We start from the raw sequence: 21,563 nt of genomic DNA on the forward strand, positions 1-21,563 counted from the left end.
GTATACTTGGAAAGAATATCAGCATTACCCGTTTCAAATCTGCCTTGCTTATGAAAACATTGACATTACAGCCAGAGAATGTCACCCTATGGGCCTGAAATCAACTGCACGAGGATGCTCTGCCACCTGGCAGCGTACGATAGGCTACCTCAACTAACCTGAACTCACGACCAGTTGCTTGTCCTCGAGTTGCGGAAGCTGAAGAGAATTACTGTGGAGGACTGGTTTGCATCAGACAAGTTACTTACCACAGCACATTTTTTGGATGCGAGGCGAGACCATAGGTAATAAGCCATTGCTGTACTATCAGCTTATTGGATGAACTTGCGGCAAAGACTCCTATGTTCCCCAAAACTGCCCCTGGTGAGCTCATTACTGGTCTCCATTTCTCAGGCTGTTAGTGACTGCAAAGCTGTGTCCTCCTTATACAAGTTACCAATGCAGTGGTGAGAATGTTCTTCACATGCATCAAAGTGGTTATGGGAGACATCCTTGGGAACAACAATTTATGACATGTGGAGAGCAGTGTGTGACAAGATGAATCTCTAAATAGACAGCACCAGCTTTGGTCTATTTACATCAGACATATACATCATGGAAAATTAGAATGTTCGATCCCACATCATACAGCAATTGCCCAAGAGGTAAGATTGATGCTGTGTTGCTGAATCTGGCTTAGCCCTGTTCCTGAATTGAAAACATCTGGACCCAGGTGGTAAGAAAAGTCACTTATGGCAGAAATAACATTTCAGGAGCCTCTTCTATACTCATTGGGCCACTCCCACTCTTTTATGAAACCTTTACAGCAGGTTATTGTCCTTGCCTGACCGATCGCCAATCAGGCTTGTTCCAAAAACTGGTAGTGTTCAGCTGCTCCCACACTTGACTCCTAGTTTACAGATGTGATTAACGACAATGTACACAATATCTACCAAGACTGCCCCAAATGTACCCACCATAATGTATCTAGAATATTCACCTTGATGGCTACTGCTGACCTTATTGTTAGGACACTTTCCCCCTCTCCAGGATGATTCCGATGTCCCTCGATTTACTGCTTGATGTTATACCCATATACATCGATGACCTGTGTGTCTTATTGGGGATCTTATTTCAATTCCTATTATGGTGCCATTTTCTTTGGCTTAGTCGTATGTATATGTTTAAGCCAACAATAAAAATTAAAGGAAAACAAGAAATTCTTGGTGGAAACTCCAAACGGAATGTCTTTTGTAACCTCGGTACCAATGTTTGTTTTTGGCCTTTAAGAAGGCAACTTAACTCTGGTGGAACAGCCTCATCAGTGCCTGTATCAAATCTCAGTTTTCTTGATCTTACTGAACCTACTAAGGGTTGTGAACCTTACATTTTGATTGCAATGTAGTATATAGGTTTTCTTACTGGTGATCTAGAAAACTTTTCATCCAGCAAATTTGTAGAAATCTTCTGCTAGAAATAAATTAGTAATTGAACAATGGTACAAAAATCAACCTATTGCAAACCGGTCACAAAACTTGATCGGACTAATGGTGCTCAGGTCCGTCAGTCTTCAAAAGACTGAGGGAAGGCTGATACCTCGATTAGGGATCCATAGCTTGGCATGGTCTTCCTGAAACCTACCTTACTCATGAAAGAGAAAGGTTGGTAAGAGGAATAAACAAGGAATTTCCTTGCTCCTATCAGAAAAAGGGTGCGCATCACAACAAAGTAAACACATGTCCAATGAAGGCAAAGTGGAGCAGGCAAGGGAAGCCAACAGCACTAGAGTAGAGCTACACCAGCGAGCATCTTCATCCCATTTGTTATTGTGTTATCACTAAACCCAATAAGTGCGTATTGGATCAAGTATGAATGGTGCCAACCAGGAGGGACAGGATCATTTGGATTAGTTATCGGTTTATGATTGACATGATCCCATTCTTTAAAAAAAATGTGTTCCGTGGTCCTGCTCATGAGGCAAGATATTTGTGCATTCATGACTATAATTAATATTGTAGGACTATTGTAGGATGGAGCATGTTGCAACTAAGTCACCTTTTCCATATAGCAGAGGTATGAGGGCTAGTTCGAGAGAAATCAGCCTGCGTAAACATGCAACTCCTTTTCCTATTTAACAACATTATTTGCATACATTTACAGAGTAAATCAGGGGAAATGTGTGTTTTTTATTTTTTACTATCGCCAACTTGGTCTTGCTTGAAATAAGGTGGCTAACTATAGCCGGTTAAAAAGAAGGAAGAGGACAACTACCAGAAGTATTTTCCAAAAACAAAATATAGGTTTTAAACCCATGAAGCAAGACGAGCAACATTCTTTTCCTCTATCTCAGGAGAAATGCCCACCGCCTCCAGTCAGACAGTGCACCTTGCTACCAAGATGCAAGGACGAAACAAAACCATCATAGTTCTTTTTGGGCTAGCATTTCCTACTGCTAATTTTCCACAAGGCACGGTTGACACTTCATACTGATTCAAATTTTTCACTGGATATAGATTTACCAGACCTCCCTCCCATGTATAATAATTTGGGGATGGAGGAACATGGTGTTAGGGAGAATTCATTTCTGTGCTAATTCCCTTAAACCTTGGAGACCCCCAGCTCTTTTGCTGGACTTGAGGACTTTTTAATCTCAACCCTTGAGTGAGACCTTTTTCTCACGCATGTATTTCTGATCTGATTTGGACTTCCATATGCATCTACTTTTGTATTGTGACACACAACACATTCAGTGCAGTGTCACAAAGAAGTCCTTTGGATAAGGTTTAAATACCTTTTCTTGGGTGAACTACAGTTCCCAAGAAATAGTTAAGTGAAATTGACTTTACTTACATTTTTCCGATTTAGGTTCAGCACACCCCATCGTATGTGGATTGCTGGGATGTTCCTTAGTAGCCCCTTTTTCTACTTACTCATGTAACACTTTTTATGTTCCCCTGACTACTTTAAATGGCTGGTGGCAGTGGTTTAATTTTCCTACCATTGTGCTTTTCTACCGCAGGCTGAATCCTCAGCTGCAGTATGCACCCATGTCCCTGGCTACTTTTTTCGACATTTGTTTGTGATGTTTTTCTTGGGTTTTACTCTGCGCACCAAACCAGGTTTAATCCTTTTGTTCCTTTTGCCTTTGCGGACTTCAGTACTCAAACCCGCCTCTGGCTCCAGTGTGTCTGGGAGGACAGGAAGCAAGGGAGGTGTGTGTGTGACAGCTAGGCTGTGCATGAATGGGAGAAACTTGCATAAAAAGGCAAGGCTTCTTGAACTGAAGGCAGAGTCGACAACTGGACGAAATATCAAATTAATGAATCGTGAAGAGAAGCTTGCTGCATCCTCCTGGACCACTGAACTGCCTGATGAAGCCCTGCTACTGTGCTGAAGTTCCAATTCCGAATCGACTAGAGAAGCCCTGGAACAGACTACTTCTTCCCTTGGATTGGTGGGACCAACTAACTCCAGGATGAACTTTTCTGGAAGACCTTCCCCAACTGGCTGTACTTCTTTGGTACTGCTGGAACCGAGTGCCAGCAGTCGAGAAATGTATAGTCGAGTGCAACGTCTTTAAGCTAGACCGAAGTTCCAGGAAGATCCGGAGGACCCTCCGAAGCAAGGCGACCCAGGTTCGAGTCACCTCACCAGAGTGCTGGACTCAAGGAGTGAAGGAAGCCCATCAAGTGTCCAAGATCCACGGTGGTGCTATTTGCCGGTAGCTGAAACCACAAAGTGCTGCTGAACTGAAAAAAGGACATAGCTGCTGCCGACCTAACTACAGTGCGAGTCCTCCAGACGTCCCCTCTCTTGTCCCCGCGACTGAGGCCCAGGAACCTAGGATCTGCAACCCTGCAAACAGAACAGAAGCCAGCTGGATCCTCTTCTTCTAACCTAAGGGGTACTACTTCTCTCTTGTCTGGAGCTTCCATTATCTCACTTGAGACTTGCAGTAGCTGCTTTTTTGAAGTGTTGATCTAAGCTCTGACTTGCACAAGCCTAACAGCTTGTGGCCCAACAGTGATTTTCGACAAACGCTCTAACTTTGTGCTATCTAAGAAGTGCCTCAGTTCCATAGACATTGTGCAAATTTAATTTGGCTGTCCTGGCTCCCTGCAGACTCTTCTAACCCACTGACATTGTTTCCAACTGTCCCTCATAGGTGGCACATTGGTTTTTAACTAGTAATGCTGAGAAAGGTTTTTATCTAGACTTCATTGGGACATTGAAAAGTGCTCACGTGTTCTGAGAACCTGTTAACCTTTTTTCCTTCCCTTAACCTTTGCTTTTCACAACCTCAGAATTTTACCAAGTGCAAAAGTGATATATAAATGCCAATACCGTCCTGGTAATTTAGGTCAGCCCTGAGTGTAGGCCGTGTGTACGATGCATCTCTAAAGAGTACCTACTTGCTTATCTTGATTCTGAGAAAGTGTTATGAAGTGTATTTTGATTGATGCACATTGCCCTTTTTAAAGAATGTTTATTTAAAACTGACTAATACTTTACTAGACAACCTTGAGTGTGTTATTTGGATACTTGTATTTGTGGATTTCGATGCTACAGCTCTAATTTACCCCTCTGGAAATAAGTCTGGCTGCTCAGTCACACTACCAACTTGTGCAGTACAAACCTATACCAATAGGTGGGTTACCTAATACCAAGAGGACAAGACTGGTAGTCTCCCACAGGGTTGCAGCTTACAATCTTGCCCAACACGCGGTTCATTAGATCCAATAAAAGAATACCCATCAATAATCACAGAATGAAGGTGAAGAATAGAAGCTTTATTCACGATTACGTAGTTTCCATATCTTTGGGAGCAAGATGCAAGACTGAACATTCCGACTTACACCTTTGCAATCCCAGCTAATGCAAATGGGAGTGTACTTGGTCCAAGCTTTCTTCTGCATTGCAGTCCTCGCTAGGAACTGCTAAGCAAACACTCTTAAAAGGGGACTTTAAAGAGTTGTGCAAGAACGCCTCAACTATGCCTGATCACACAATACATTTGAATAATTATATAGAACCAAATACAGGAAATAAACAAGTTAAGGATTGATTTGCTCAGGACTGCAGATCTGGGCCTTTCCAGGTTGAGGAGTGCAATAACAAACCTTTCATGGGCAAATGCACCAAACTGTTAACACTCATGTGGCCTGCTTAGAAACCCATGCATGGAAGTCCAGGCATTCACCATGCATACGCAGCTAATGAGCTCAGAACACACCCTTAACTTTACACACAAGGACTGGTATTCCGTCCTCAGCCATCATCTCCACCCGCAAGTAAATGTACCAGGCTGAAACAAGTGCGCGCACACACATACACACACACTCAATGACCAACTCAAATAGTAATCCCTGAAATGGCTTAATGATCTTATCACAAAATAAAAACGGTACCCACAGAACAGAATCTAAAACTTTAAAATACAAGGGTAAATTTAAAAGGTTGCATTGGAAAATTCCACTGCACTAAAAGTAAAAATCACTTGTGTTTTGCAGAAAGTGTTCAGTGCTTGAAAAAGGATTAAAACAAATACAACACTGCCGGGGGCTTATGGGAAATCTCCACATGAAGCATTTTCAGATCTAAATGTCCCAACTTAGTTAACATTTTAGACCATGCACGGGGAGATCACCAAATCCTTTGTAGAAGCTTCCATAAATATGCTCTTCATTCACTGGGAGCCTGTTTGAGGGCGGTGCAGCAAGCTGAAATAGTCACAGGAAAGAAAAACACCAATGAAGTAGAACAGTGCATAAGGGAGTCTTGCTGGCTCAAGAAGGGCAAAATCCCTTCAGACAAGCACAAAGGGAGTCAATATTGAAATAGTACACACAACTGGGCAATCGGTCGATAAATGCTGGTTCAGTGCATGGACGGAATTTTCTGCATCTTCATCCACACTTAATTCGCAGGGAAAGGATAAATGAAACATGTTTTGGTTCACGGCCGCCGTCGTTTAAAGAAGAAAAAATGCTCCCTTCATCCGGCAAAGGAGAGTACAAAGACTATTGCACAGCAATCTGAAGCAAACTTTTGGGACATGCACAGGGATTAGGTGTCTCTTGTGATGTCTCTGTATGGCATTCAGATTTACAGCAGTCTGGCAGACAAGAAAATAGAAAATTCCCTAGAGAGACCAGCACAGTTGCCACCAGGGTCTCTGAAAACATAGCAGGTTGTCAACCATGAGTTCTGGGTCTAGTTCAACAGGTACATCAAAACAGGACTATCCTGTGGGCTCCTTGCTGGCATTCCAAAAATAGGATCTGCTTCAAACCATCCATGGTATGTTGGTTGAAGGAGTTGTCAAACTTCCTCAGCAGGGTACCAGACACTGACTGGCGAATCCATGGAATGGTTGCAGCATCCCGGGCTTCATATGCACATCACTTGAAACCTTTATATATTGAAAAAGAAAAAAAAGAGACCAACTATTAGCACGTGTGAACTGTGAATAGATGGGCAAGACAGTGCAGTCATTGAGGCTCACAGACAAAGTGATACAGCAATGTTAGAACAGTTTTTCTAAAGTCCACCCAGGGGCAATACATTAAACTCCTACTCTTAGCATAATCCTGTACTGCTGGTAGCGTGGACAGAGCAGTCAGGCTTATTTTAGGAGGGAAAGAGGTCTGTAGATCAGTACAATGAACCTGTAGCACACATATGGTCCAAAGAAACACTGATACACTTATGTATTGTAAATATATACAGGCAAAAACAATTCTTTAGAAAGGTAAGTACTATTATCATTGTTAGGTAAGATTTTCATAGTAATGATAAATCTTCCAGACCTGTGTCAATCCCAGAACATTTGGCTTTTACTGGTGGATTTATTTCCTTATACCTTTGTGAGCGGGAACCTTTTTTCACACTGACAGAATCTTGTACTCTTTTTATGGGTGTCATCATTAAAGACTCTCCATAGCGTCTTTTAAAAGTTATCCTCTGACAATTATTCGGCAACAAGTGCCTATTGTTGCTGGGTAGTCCTAGGGGCTCCCCTTTTAACTTTCTCTGGCTAACATCGTGAGAACTAACGTTCCCAAGGGTAGAAAGGATCTTTGGACCCCTTTTACATTTTATTAGGGAGAGACCAGCACCCACCACACCTTATGTGGAGTGTGGGGGAGATAGAGTATCCCTTTCTCCTTTTAAATGTAACATTTATGTTACAAGGACAAACTTACCTTTAATGGCTTGTGGCAGTGAACCTTTTTATTAATTTGGTGCACCTTTACTGCGGGCTGTTTGCACAGCCCCGGTAAAGGCATCCACATTAGGAAAATGGCCAGTTTTGTTTTTTTCGCCATTTTAGTGTTCCTTGTCCTTTCATGTTCCTTTCCCTGACATCAGGGGTGGGAAATTCCTGGTGTGATTTATATCTTCGGCAGGAGTCCTGTGGATATCCCACCCGGGCTCCAGAGTGTCTGACGGCAGGAAGCGAGGGAGCAGTCCAAAACTCTGCAGCCCTTTGTCGGCCAGCCAGAGTGCGAGATTCCAGTTCAAACTGGGAGGCTGGCTGTCCTGAAAGGATTGTCAATCCCCCCACTACCAAATTTGAATGTTGCAAGGCTGTTTGATTGGCTATATTCCTACATAAAAGTCTGAACATGAAAGATGAAGAGGTAGTCGACCACTGGAACCAAAACTGAAGAGGAAGATGAAGAATTTGCGGCTGAGACGATTTCCGGCGACCGGAGAGCCTGCTGTGCAACCGGAGCCAGCAGTAGCCCTTTCTTCCAATTGACGACCCTAACCCAGAGTCTGGTGAGACCCACTAGACTCAAGAAAACCTGCATTTTGAGCCATCCCACACCATGCTGCGACCGTGCAGGGCTGCAATACCCTGGGACCTCGGGTCATTGTGCAGTGCACAGTCTTCCGAATTCTGAATCTCGCTGAAACGTCGTGGGCATCCTCCTGGATCTCCAGAGGCACGAATCCAGTCTGAGAAGTCACACCAGAATGCTCGACCTTGCAAACGACGAGAATCCGATCAGCGATATTCCGTCTTCTGTGCTCCTAAAAAAGCCGCCAAATCCACAGCGCCGCATCCAGCCGCTAGGAAAACCTTGCCTAGCACTTTCCCAGTGATCTTCGCTGCACAAGTCCTTCCAGTGTCCTGTTTTCTTGATGAAGGAATTCAACAAACAGGTTTTTGGCTGCAGATCCTGAAGTCCCCCGGCTGGAAAATCTTCTGTGCCGAGGTATTGTGGTGGCTTGGTTATTTACTTGAGCCAAGTATCTTGTGATTCCTGTGTAGTTTTGGGGTGGTTTCTCCGATTGGGAGGTTTCTTGCCCAGTTCACCCAATCCCACGGCTGGAATCCTCCTAGGGTGTCTTCTGTGAAGCCCCTGGACCCTCAACTAAGTCTAAAGTAAAGTACTTACCTGTTTGAACAGTCTTCCTAAGGAACTCAGACTTTTGCTAATTAAGAACTTATCCGGACACTGCCTGTTGGACACTAGACCCTAGTGACCTTCTTTCTGCCACCGAGAACACTTATGCTTGAAGAATAAGGAAAATGCTTTTAAACGATTGGACCTTTTGCCTAGAAAAGAGAATACGTGTAAAAGTTACATACTTGTAAAAGAGTTGGTTGGTAACTATCTGAGAGTGAACAGTTACAAAAATTACTACTTACCTTAGAAATGTTCTGCTATTCTGAAAAGTATATATAAGGTGATTTTACTCACCTGTGAATTGGTTGTGCTTCGTCACCAAAGGTAATGCTGTTGGTTTCACTTCACTATTCCTGATAGGATAAGTGTACGAGTAACCCCAACTGGGTCTTGCTTCCCCTGACTTGCTGTTAGCCTATCCATCCAGAATAAGCCTGCATTTGGTTTTGCCTACTAGAATAACTGAGTCATTCATAAAGTGTACCACTGGGTTTTGCTTTCCCTGATCTGTTTTAGACAGACACGAAAACGGTCTTAGGTTTACACCTGCCTTTAAGTTGCTTATAGCTCCTGTAAAAGTGTATAGGTTGTACTTACCTCGGGTATAACTGATATCCTAAAATAAGTTAGAGTTATTGCTTCCCTTAGTTGAACTAAAATACAACTGTAATTAATTGAATATTACACCCTAAGGTCCAACTCCCCTAGAATAACTGTTATCCTGAATCAGAGTTAGAGTTATAGGTTTATACTGTTCCTAGAATCTGTGTTTCAATAGATCAGAAAAGTACATTGTCCAGTTGATATTACTATGCAATTTCTTGCTGAGCATCACGGTACAACCGATAGGGTCTACTACCCTGGTATTACTAAAAGTAATCTAAAAGTAACTATTGGTTTTGACTTCCCTAGAACTCCTGTTAGGTGTTCCAAATAAGGTTATATGCTTTGGACTGTGCACCTTCAAGTATAGTGCTGTGTTTTTATAATTGTGGTTATATATAATGTGATAGATCTTACTTTCCCAAAGATTTAGCTGGGCCTACTTTTATTTAAATAAACCATTTATGTTTACAATACATAGTGTTTCAGTGTTTTTGACCATTTGTATTACAATTTCATTTGTACTGATTCTACAGCCCTCTCTCCCTCCTATGATGAGCCTGGCTGCTCCGTCTACGCTACCCTGAACTCAGGTGGTACAGTTTTATACTAAGTGTAAAGTCTTGTACTGCCTCAGTTGAATGGTTTTACTAAGTCCTTAGAACTTCAGAAAAACTGTCTTAACACTGTTGGCATTCGCTGGGACAAATGTAGAGTGCATTACATTGATTATTGAGATACTTTGCATCCAAAGAGAACCATCCAATAGGTGTGTTTCAGCCAAAGTAAAGTGTACTTATTGTATTTAACACAAGAACCAACACCATGTCCTGTTTTAGGCCTGAGGACTATGATGCAATGAAAAGATTGTTCACAATGTATAAAGAGAAGGGCCTCGATTGTAAAGGAAGTAAGTTAGATTTAATACAAAGTTTGTGGGACCATAGGAATGGCTCCAGTGAACCCATGTCCCCTTCTTACAATATTGCTGAGCGAGGATGAAGAGGGTTCAGACAGCTGTCCAAACTCCTCTCAGGAAGAATATGAGGGTTCTGATAAGGAGGATGTTAGTTCACCCTCTCTCCTTCTCATACCTCATACCATGACTTCTGAAATGTCTCTGGAACATTATAAAAGGTGAACCCTGTTGGAACACAAACTGTGGATCTGGGAAAGTGAGAGAACATATAATCAAAGACAGGTTTCTGGACACTTCTTTTTCAGACTCTTCTGTGCCTGAAGTTTCCAGGATCACCGGTCTGGCGAGTCAGTAGGATTATGGAATGTGACATTGTTGTATGGCTGAAAACGTTTGACCTCACTTGTAAAAAGTTTGGTCTGTGTGAGAGTGACAGAGTACTCTGGGTTCTTTTTAGGCTTCCCAAGAGACACTACCAAGTAATCTTGGATTTAAATGTAGCAAAAAGAAGTAACTGGGATAGGGTAAAAGAAGCTCTCAAATAGATATAAGACGACAGCTTCGCAATATCTAAACCCCCTAAGGGACCATGAGAAGAAAGGTAAATCTAAAAGTACTCTGTTCGTTTCCCTTAAGAATTGTCAACACTGAGTGTAGCAGAAAAGCTGTGGCTTTAGGCTCAGCTGAGTCCCTTTGTAAAAAGGCTGAGGCTCCTAAACCTGAAGAGAGGTCCACTTAGAAGATCCCTCATTAGGGATAAAGAGCATTAACCGACACTCTGACGGGCACTTGGTTGTAGCACCCATACCTATAAATGGGGACAAAGCCCCTAGGCCCACAAAGCTAGAGGTCACTTCTGTGACCTCACCTTTAACTGCTGCTAAGGTGAACGAACCTCTTTAAAATCCACCTAGAGTGGAAGTGGTTCTCACTGGGGATAGGAGCTTAGGTGTTCCTATCCATTCTATAACACCATATAAAAACATTGTTAAGTCATTGATGTGACTGCCTTCAGCAGAGCCTGAGGTAGAAAGTCCCTCTGAAACCTCACAGACAGTGGAGGGGGTTTCTTGAATCTCAAAACCTGGACTCCCGACCCACTGCTGTGGAGGCAATTCCTAGGGCTGATAAGAACGTTGGTGTTCATGTCACACACCCTGTGTGGTGTATGTCCTTTAGAATAAAGGCCTCTCAGTTAACTCTATAGTGGCTGAACCACTTGAAAACCCAGTTACAGTGGAAGTGCTTCCAAAAACTCTAAACCTAGATACACCTGAAAACCCACTTTACAGTGGAGGTGAACCAGATGATGTAAAAAGCTTAGGTGTTTTTAACAAACCTAAGAGGGCAAGGAGTTTCCTTGACCCCAAGGTAGGAATTAGGTTTTCTTCTATAGTTCAGAGTGCCCAGAAGGAAACTTCCAGGCCTGAAAAACAACTACCAAATGAGTAATAAGAAATCTAAGAATAACTTTCTTACTAGGCCTTCTAATAGAAACGCCTGTGACTCCAACTACTCCTCCATGATAGATGGATAGGTGTTCTGACAAGGCTAGGGTCTCAGTTTCAAGAAACAACTCTAAATCTGTGGAATCCTCTACAGAGGACCATACTGTAAGTCCTTATGTTAGTAGGGCGACCTCTAACAAAGGCAAATCTAAAGCTAGAACATTAGGGAAATGGGAGCCTAAACCATGCGCTCCACCATTTCAGTTCCAATTCAAAATACTTTGACCCACAGTGCATCTGAAGAAGAGGTCGATAGACAAGTTGGAAACCTATCTAGGCCTTTGAGGACTGGTACCCCTCAAAGCTGGTGGAAATCCAGAAAAGATAAGTCCAAGGCTAAACACCTTGACACTGTGGGATCTGCTAAATCCTAGTGTTAGAAGGGAAACCCGGGGAGTGGGACACTGACGGGTGAGACGCGTTATCCACCTTTCAATACCTTTTCTCCATTCTATCACGTAAGATATTCCAAACCACTGCCCCCCTTTTCTGACACAAACACTTTCGGACAACACGAAAGACAACGGATTAACACCAGAGCCGTTTACCTGACATGTCCCAATACAAGGGTCAGGCAAAGTCAGGCAATTGAGCAGAATTACACAACCCCGACAGCCTTTCCCTTCTCCACAGGAATAAAAGGTGGAGCACGAGCACAGGACTAGCAAGGCAGACAGCACAACGTGAGAGCTAACTCGGCACAGCAGTTCAAGGAGGCAGAAGGCGGCGACTACCGAGAGGGTGACAAGTAGATATGCGACTTTGCCCTTTCCGATCAAAGCCTGTGAAACCCGTGCAGACGGAAACATAAGACCTCTAACAAAGAGCAGCTTGTGTTGCAGATGGTGTCAAAGGTACACGGGACCCTACTCTGCTGATAAACAAGCCAGGGAGAGACGCTGTGTCCGTGGTATGAACCTTGAATCGTGGATAAGAAAGACAAGCGGTTCATCACAGCCGGTGAGTCGAGGGGAGGCTCAATAAGAAACCGAACTGTTTTGAACGAAAAAAGTAACAAGCAGCTAAATTTGAACTTTGCAAGATTTAAAGGAACTATTGAGAAAAGAGGGGGAAAACCAGAAAGAGGCGTCTGGCACCACGTGGGTTTTCACGCAGGAGACTGGGCGATTACCCAATAAGAGACTACTGTAACCTGAAGGCCTTGGGAAGAGGAAAAGAGGTCAAAGTGGTCATACAGGGGTCTTGTAAAATCCTCTGTACCGTTGAGTCTTTGACCAACAAAAGGATTGGAAAAGAATGTGAAATTAATCCCGCTAGAGTGAACCCGGCGGAGGGAAGCCGACAACCAGATTAGTGTGTGGATTGAGGGGTGTCCAGTGAATTGTTGTAAAAGTTGGCAAAAGTGAACCCAGCAGAGGGAAGCCGACAAAAGAGGCGAAGCCTGAAGAACTGTTTAAAAAGACATTAAGAATTGAGAAAGTAAGAAAAGCCACAGTGAACCCAAAGGAGAGAGGCCAATATCTGAAAGGGGTCCAAGCCCGAATGAGGGAGATCTGGGGTAGAAAGTAGTCACCTAAAGTGTATTGAAAAGGAAGTGTTTAATCGATTTGTTGAATATGATTTTGAGAAAGATCTATGCCCCGACGAGGGGGACCCTAGGGGTGAAGCCATCACCCAAGGTATACGTGAATCAGAATGTTGTGTTTGTTGGCTACATCAGGCCTCGAAGGCAAGAGACTTTATTGAAGAGACTTGGCCATCGAAGAACCCGACAGCTGATACAGAACTGTCGGCTTGGACTGGGAAAGCTCAAGTGTGTGCTGAACTCAGGAGATACACTTTGCCCCGTGCTCAAAACATGGGGAAGGGACACCACCTGGCAATTACAATCCGACTTATTATTTGTGAACACTTCTTTCTTTATTGAAACCCTATCCCACATGAATTAGTTGTAAGGATTTGGCAATAGTTTAATTCTTTGGTGTAGGCACTTTTATTTGATACAACGCTACTAGGACTGCCTTATTTTTACATTTGATGGTCGACGCTTGCTCCCATCTTAGATTTAGGATGGGCGTTTTCCACCAAGCATTCATTGTTCAATAAACACCCTTGAACTATGGTCACTTGTGTCTGTCTTTACTGTGGCCACCATGAGTTCCCTACAGGAGGTAGAGGGTGGATGTGAAGGCAACACTCGTTTCATTGTATGGATGTCCGTGAACAAGATTGGCAGGGATTTGTGGTGTGGACAGGGGGACCCATGTGAGAGGAGAGAATGGTCTGACCAAGAGAGTGGAGTGACCAGAGGAGGGTGTTTGGGGAAGAGAGGTCAGAATGGATGATGGCGTCAAGAGTGTGTCCCACTGAGTGGGTTGGACAAGAAGGGAGAATGTAGAGAATGGAGCAGTGCAGATGACAAGGAAGAGAGGATGCTGTGACATGGGAGTCCAATTGTATGTTGAAATCGCCCATGAGGAGATTGGAGGTGGTTGAGAGTAGGCAGGAACAGAAATCAGCCCATTCAGAGAGTAATGGGGTACTGGTGCCAGAAGGCCTGTAGATAGTAGCAACGGCCAGAGAGGAGGAGGGAGAGATGACCAACTTGCAGACCAGGCTCTGAAAAGGAGAGATATAGCTGGGTGTGTATGATGGAAGAAGGAACCCACCCAGGGAAGATTAAGTCAACCCCGCTGCCAGCACGGTGAGGTTGTGGCTTGAAAATTATATTCAAGCCATCAGGGAGAAGGGAGTCAAACGCTTTGACTGATTGGTCATTGAACCACGTCTCGGTAAGAGCGAGAATGTCGAGGTCTGTGTCTTCAAGAAGGAGGCAGATGTCGGCGGAGTGTTTGTTGGCTGAGCGAGCTTTAAGAGTAACCAAGTGAAGGAGGTCTCTGCCTTTGAAGGTTTTCTGAGGAGTTCAGAGGTGTGGTACACCGGTCAGAGGGGTAGGGGGAGAGGCAGGTGAAGGAAGGAAGTTAATGAGGGATGGCAGGCACCGATCAAAGATGAGAAGGTTGGGTTGAGGACCCTGTACCAAGAGAGTGCCTATGTGGTAGACTATAATGATGCAGCGTGATAAGAAGCCAGCCAAGAGAACTTCCCACTTAGTTCCAGTGTTAGGGAGAATTCTCATAAATGGGCCAGTTCTCTTCACCTTAGAGACCCCCAGCAACTTCGCTGGATTTTGAGGACTTGATTCTTTTTCAAAGAGTGAGCCCATTTTTCCCACTCATGTATTTTGATGTGCGTTTTACTCTGTGTTCTTTGATTATGGAGTTTTAGATAACTCCATAGGCATCATTTTTTCTTGTGTGCCCTCAGTGCAGTGACACAGGGAAGCCTTTTTGGCTGTCCCAAGGTTTAAATACCTTCTCTGGGATAAACTACCGTTTCCCAGAGAAAGTAAAGACAAATTACTTTCCTAGTCTTTTTAAATTCCTAGACCCGGCACACCACTCTTCCTATAGAGTGCTGGATGGGGTAACTAGTATCCCCTGTGTCTAGAAACTCATGTAGCAGTCAAATGCTACCCTTTCCTATCGAAATGGCTGGTGGCAGTGGTTTTACAACAAACTACCATGATTTTTCCCGACCGCGAACACCGGTAGCTAAAAATCGCAGGAGCCATGTTTTTCAAGATGGTGCCTGAGCCCCCTTTGTTTAAACAGGTCCCGGTCTTCTTTTTGGAAAGGTCTTTCTAGAATTTGTCTCTGTGCGCCAAACCAGGGTTGGTCCCTTCCTTCCTATGCCTTTGGCGGGTTTCAGGACTGAAGACCGCCTCTGGAGGTGCCCGAAACTCCCTGTGCTTAAGTCTCCTAGGAGACCCAAATGCACTCTGGCGTGATTGGCTGGCTGGCTGACTGTCCGGCAAGGACAGCCACCCTGCTGGGTGAGTGGCAGCTAGGCTGGGATGAATGGGGGAAAACTGTTAAAAAGGAGAGTCTCTTGGTTTGGGAGGCAGAGTCGACCACTGGGATGAAAGAACCGAAGACTAGCTGGAAGAGGACGGCTGCTGCAATTCCTGGACAGTTGGTTTGCCCGGTGAAGTCCTGCTGCAGGTCCGAATCGCCAGGTTCATTTGGACAGAGAAGCTCCTTCAAGGACGACTTCTTCCTTTGAGTTGGTAGGACCAATCAACTCGTAAGCCACCTGGATATCATTCTCGGAGCTGGTTAGGATTAACCAGGGGGAAGGACACCAGCTTGTGTTCTTGAAGAACAGCTACCGGAATCGAAGATTTGGCAGCTTTGTGACCAGTCCCGTGCAGTGCAGGAGTCCCACTACGTCCTCCCTCTTGTCCCCACGACTGAGGCTCAGGAACAGCGAGATCTGCCAGGAACAGAAGTCGTACTGTGAAAACCCTACCGAGAACTTACCTCTCACTGCGAAAGTAAGTACAACTTTGGCAACTTGCAGGCCTAGTCAGCTTGTGACCCGACATATGAACTTTTCTGTTGTGAACTACTTCTAAGAACCGTGGCAAAGACTTTTCCGTTTTAAATACCAGAACTGTTTTTTACTTATACAAGACACTTGCCCATTGACTTAAGCCTACCCATTGCATTGAATCAACTCCTTCAACTGAAACTTGAACTGAAACTTTTAGCACCGTTTTAGAGTAACTGTAATATTTGTTTTATTAACTTATGCCTTTTTGCTCCTACTTCAATGCTACTTTGCTCCTACTTCAAGAGAGCTGAGCTGCTAAGTAATCAGTACTGTAGTATAGTGTGTGTATGATATTGGTTGCCTCATTTAGTGAATGCTTTATAAATGATTGTGCAATAAATTAATAAGTGTTTTTACCAAGAAACCTTGAGTATAAGTGTATCTGAATACTTGTCATAGTAGACCTTTGTGTAACACCCTTACAAGCTCCCATTCCTTCTCGAGATAAGCCTGGCTGCTCAGCTCGCTACCAAAAACTGTCTGGTACAGACTTATATCAAAGGCCGGTTTTGGTTACACCTGTAGTCATAGTTGTGTGTACTGGTCCCAGAGGGTACTGCATGCAAACTATGCTTAACAGCCATTATTAATGGGAGAGGATCCAGGAACACTGTCCAAGTGCACCAATCGCGCCCCATTCACGATTTAACCTGGGGGGGCGGGCGGGGGGGCATGTGGTGGCTGGCCAATGGGGACAGCCAACTTTAGAGTCTAAACTGGTTTCAGTCAGGAATACAACAGGACAAAGGACAGGGGCGTTTCGGTCACCTCCCCACTTCCTGTTCTGATAGGCATTCAGAGAGTTTGAAGGCTGCACTTGGGAAGCCCGGCAAAGAAAGGGACAAGAGAATCCTCCACCTAGATAGGTAAAAGTAGGACCCAGAACGGGCAAGTCATAGTGCAAGTAAGACCACTATTTTGGGTAAACGGGTGTCCCATGCCGCAGCTGCAAGACAGCGTGAGATAAAGGTTCACAAAAAGTAGTGCAAAATGTACACTGCCACTAGCCTGAACGGATGGACCGGTCACAGTAACGCAAAGTTACTAGAGGGGCGCAAAATGGGATACATGGTCTCCCCACAGTACTCCACTTAAGGTGGGGTGTTGTAAAGACTGGATGGGGTAATCTGTACTTCTGCCTTCTGTCTGGCAGGGGAAGATGCACAGAACATCCGAGCCAAGGTTCTCTATATGGTAGCTTGGACGAGCAACCAAGGGTTGAGCTCTCAGGAGGTGATGCACACTGGTTCTTAAGTACAGTGAGTCACCAAGCACAAACAAAATAATGTCCACACACTAGTTCAGGTGATAACAGCTTCTTTATATGAAATCGGGTTCAAATAAATATACACACACACAATAACACTTTGTACTTTGGTAATATTCTAATAATGGCAACAATATACTCTGTATGGTACCACACAATACTTAGTTTCATAAATAAAATGCACCAGCTGCTGACAGTCTTTAAAGAAGATGTGAATTATTAAGCAAGGTGTAATTGCATAGATTAAAGGCAGGTTAGTTTCAGAACATAAGCAGTATACTTTCTTTAGACTTTAGTGATACTGTGTGAAAATCCCCCCCACCTGAGCAAACTAAGGGAAAAGTGGGGTGTACCTTATCTTGTCTATTTTTTTTATTATTTTTTTTATTTATATGGTTAATAAAATCAACCTTTCAAATATCAAGAAGTATCACAATATCAAAACACTACAATTCATAAAAGATTTACAGTTTGTTCATTCACTACAGTTAAAATTCAGAATTTAGTGCCTCACAATTACGCTAACTCTGGGCGTACGCTAAATATTTCATCCAAAAATCGCACAATTGCTATTTTGGTCCTTAGGGCAGTTGCTGAAAAGATACAATGCCATAGGTTCTTATTAATATGTGCATTTTGGTCTTCAAAGAAGTTTCCAAAGCATTTTTGTCGAATAGTGGCTAAGTTTGTACAAAACACTAAACAATGCTCCAGCGTTTCTCTTTTGTCAATAACCTTACAAAAGCGACATACATTTTCTGATTGCATAATTTGATTTCTTCGTGCCTGAACATCTAATGTCGGCCAAAGGTTCAACCGAAATCGGAGAAACTTCTGACAAGTCTTTGAGCAAGGAAATTTGGCCAAATAGTCAGACATTGTTCTACATTGCTTGTGCCCAAATAGCGCTCGATCAAAATCCTTGTAATTGAGGCATTTATTTTGGGTCAGAATCCAATCGTGTTGCTGAACTTTCATTTTGGCACGAGCTTCATTGTTCAAAAGTAACTCCAAATCAACTGAGGCATCAGACATTGCGTTCATAGTAAAAGTACACCATTGTTTAGAAAAGACCTGATTTTGTTCTAAAAGATGACAGGCCACCTTTCCCAAAATGTCTGATCGCTCTAAGGACAATAGACATTTACGGAAAAAGGCACAATATTTCCAAATTACGAATGAAAACATTGAAAGAGATCCCAATTCAAATCGAATCAATGGTAAAGGTGTACAAGCGGGCAGATGTAGTACTTGTTTCCAGAACAAGGATTCAATTCTATCCCACCACTCCACAGATTTAGGACTACGAGCCTCCTCAGACCCATAGGTCAAGATTGGCGTCACCTTCTGAAGAAAGAAGGTGAGAACATGTTTACACGTGAATTTGCCAAATTTGGCCATAAGTATCTTTGCTTGCGCAATTAAGGACCGTAATTTGCCCAGGATCTCTATGTCAGGGTCAATACTTGGTAAGGTATCCACTATATAGGTGCCCAAATACTTATAGTTGGCTACCTGTTCTAATGGAACATTGTGTAATCGCCAACAAAAGGATTTAACTTTACACTTTTCATGCCTCTTACAAACCATTATTTGGGTTTTATTAGTATTAATTGTCAAATGGTTCGTGTCTACATATATTTCAAGGCTATGCAAAAGTTTCTGCAGACCTGTATGGGTTTTTGAGAAAAGAATCAAGTCATCGGCATAGAATAAATAAGGAACATTATGCCGGCCTAATTGAGGTGAGTCACTCACAATTTGACTCAAAGTTACGCCCAAGTCGTAAATGAAAAAGTTAAAAATGGATGACGCCAAAATACAACCTTGTTTTAGCCCCCTAAATGTTCGAAATGTTGAAGTCAAATCACCACTCAAATTAAGTCGAACCTGCATGGTAGTATTGGAGTGTAGTAGATTGATTAAAGATAATAGAGAGGAAGGACAATTATGCTTAATCAACTTATGCTGTAGAAGTGATCGATCAATTGAGTCAAACGCAACCTGGAAATCAACAAAGGCTAGATACAAAGTCTGCTTTTGGGCTGCGTAATCAGAAAGGAGCATTTGTAGCGTAATGATGTTAGGGATGGTACCTAAGCCAGTCACAAAGCCTGATTGAAATGGGTCATTAAGTTGAACCTGCGAAATCCATTTTTTGAAGTCTCTTAAAATCAGTCGAGAAAAGATTTTTCCTGGCGCATCTAGAAGTGCAATAGGTCGATAACTGCACGGCTCTTTTCTATCTCCTTTCTTATAAATAGGGACAATAATAGAATGAGTCCAGGACGACGATAATTTTTGAGACTTCAAGATCAGACTAAAGATGGTAAACAAAATACGACTCCACACTTGTGGATAGGCTTTGAACATCTTGTTGGACAAGCCATCTGGACCGCATGCGCCTGAATTGCTCGCTTTCTTGATATATAAAAGAATATCTTCCAGATCAAAATCTAGATGAAATCTAGGAAAAGAATGAGAGCTATCTAGACATACATCCTTAACAGGTAATTTATAAAGATTAGAAAAATACGCAATCCAGGCATGGTCTGAGACTTCATTTGCTTGAATTATTGTTTGGAAGCCCGAGGTCACTTGATTAAGACCAGGTTTTAGAGATATTCTTACCTTGGACAGCAGCCAAAAGTAGCCGACTATCAGTGTGATAAAGTTTCGCACGCCTTGCCTTCACCCAATTTCTATACTTTGTTTTAAGGTTGGAGAGCTGTTTATGACGGATATTAGCTGGAAGATTCAATGCATTTCTCTTCTGTTGTCTGAAAAGGCGCTTGTAATCTCTAATTTCTAAGTCAAAGACGTGCGAAAATTGAGCACAGATAGAATGTTTTGATGAGAAACTAGGGACTTGGGTCCGAAACACTTGTAGCATATCAGAGTAGCAGACATTTGGGGAGTCAGCAGTAAGGGATGTAGCAGCGACTGCCTGTATCAAGTAAAAATGAAAGGCCTCAACTGACTTCTCAGTCCATCGCAGTCTATTACCAGCATTGTTCACACAAAATTGACTTTGCAACATTCTGTCTCTATGCATATTGCAACTGCTACTATACTGCCAGACAGCTGTAAGTTGTTTATGGTCACTCAGCTCCGAATGCACAATTTTGAAATCCACAACATCATGGAACAGGGACACATTCGTATACATATAGTCAATAATAGATGCTGAAGCGCCCCGGGACCATGTTGAAGATGGAGGGATGTCGGAATAGAAAGCTCCGTTCAGCCTTGTGAGGTTATGATGTTTACTAAATTGTTCCCATTGTTTTATACGAATGGAATTGCTTTGTTTAGTTGAATTAATGCAATCCAAATTAAAGTCTCCTGCAATAAAAAGTTTTTGAACCGATCCATCCAATAGGATTACGGTCAAAATATCATTTAAGGCCTTCAAGAAGCATTCAACCGTAATCCCCGCTGGATTCAAATAAAGGTTAATAATGGCATATAATGTTGTGGATAATTTAAGTCTTGTCATTTGAATAAAGGCATTAGGTGAGGCCCACGGATAAATACTAGCGTTATTATCTGCCTGTATTGCAGTTAGGAGCCCACCACATGGTCTGCCACTCAAACCTTTATTGGCCGCTAGAGAGATCACATCATGAGCATCCCAAATGGGATCAGTAGTCAACCAAGTTTCCTGAAGTAAAACTAGCTTATAGTTAGCTAGAGAACTAAGATCATTATTCACGATCTTAGAGTGACCCCTCGTATTCCAACTGATAATAGAAAAATTACATAGCTCAGCAGCTTGACCTAGCTAATGCTGTTTTAAGGGAATCTGACAAAGTTTTTCACCTTGCAGCTCATAAGCAGGATTTTTGTGGTTGACATGGGGAACTAATTGCTGCTGATTTGGAGCACCTAGGTCAGTAGCTTCCAATGATACCTCAAATCCTAGATCATGCAATTGTTTTTGGGCCACCCAAATAGCGTTCTGGACGATACTCGAGTCCATCCAAATTCGCACAACATTCGTTTTCGAAATGTTACAAAAGTCAACCAAAGCCAAGTCGTACGAGCTAATATCTTCTAGAGATGGCACATCAGAAAAAATGCTCAGAATAGAGTTACGATTTAGGACGTATTGAGGACTCGGGTGTGGCCTACAACTGAGCAATAAACTAAAATTAGCAGGACGCTTGGTTGCAGGTTTATAGGCCACAGGCTCTGAGCCTCTGTTTCTTAGAGCCATTGCAGGCACTACACTGGACTTCGACTCTTTTTGGCAAGCAGCCTGTAGCAATTCAAAAAGTTCGGGGGCAATTTCAGCCAGGAGTGACCGTCCTACAGCACTAGTCGTAATCCGTAGATCAGTTTGCGCCATCGATTTTGCACCTGGTACCAGTGGGCATAATGCGGGGGTAACTACTTTAGTTAAACTCACACCAGTATTAGGTAAGGATGGATTGATTGCACTTAAGTGA

General features: G+C 43.1%; 1 protein-coding gene across 4 annotated transcripts in view; it reads right to left on the reverse strand.

Moving 5' to 3' along the window:
* Positions 1–4,748: 4,748 nt before the first annotated feature.
* MAF1 (MAF1 homolog, negative regulator of RNA polymerase III) overlaps positions 4,749–21,563 on the reverse strand; it is a 290,551-nt gene continuing 273,736 nt past the window's right edge. For all 4 annotated transcript variants that reach the window (XM_069621896.1, XM_069621898.1, XM_069621895.1 and 1 more), the window contains one exon: positions 4,749–6,391. In XM_069621896.1, coding sequence (XP_069477997.1) covers positions 6,370–6,391 — 22 coding nt within the window. In that variant the 3' untranslated portion in view covers positions 4,749–6,369. The remainder of the gene's footprint in view (positions 6,392–21,563) is intronic.

The sequence above is a fragment of the Ambystoma mexicanum genome, chromosome 5q (assembly GCF_040938575.1).
Source record: "Ambystoma mexicanum isolate Mex_15411 chromosome 5q, UKY_AmexF1_1, whole genome shotgun sequence".
Classification (NCBI taxonomy): Eukaryota; Metazoa; Chordata; class Amphibia; order Caudata; family Ambystomatidae; genus Ambystoma; species Ambystoma mexicanum.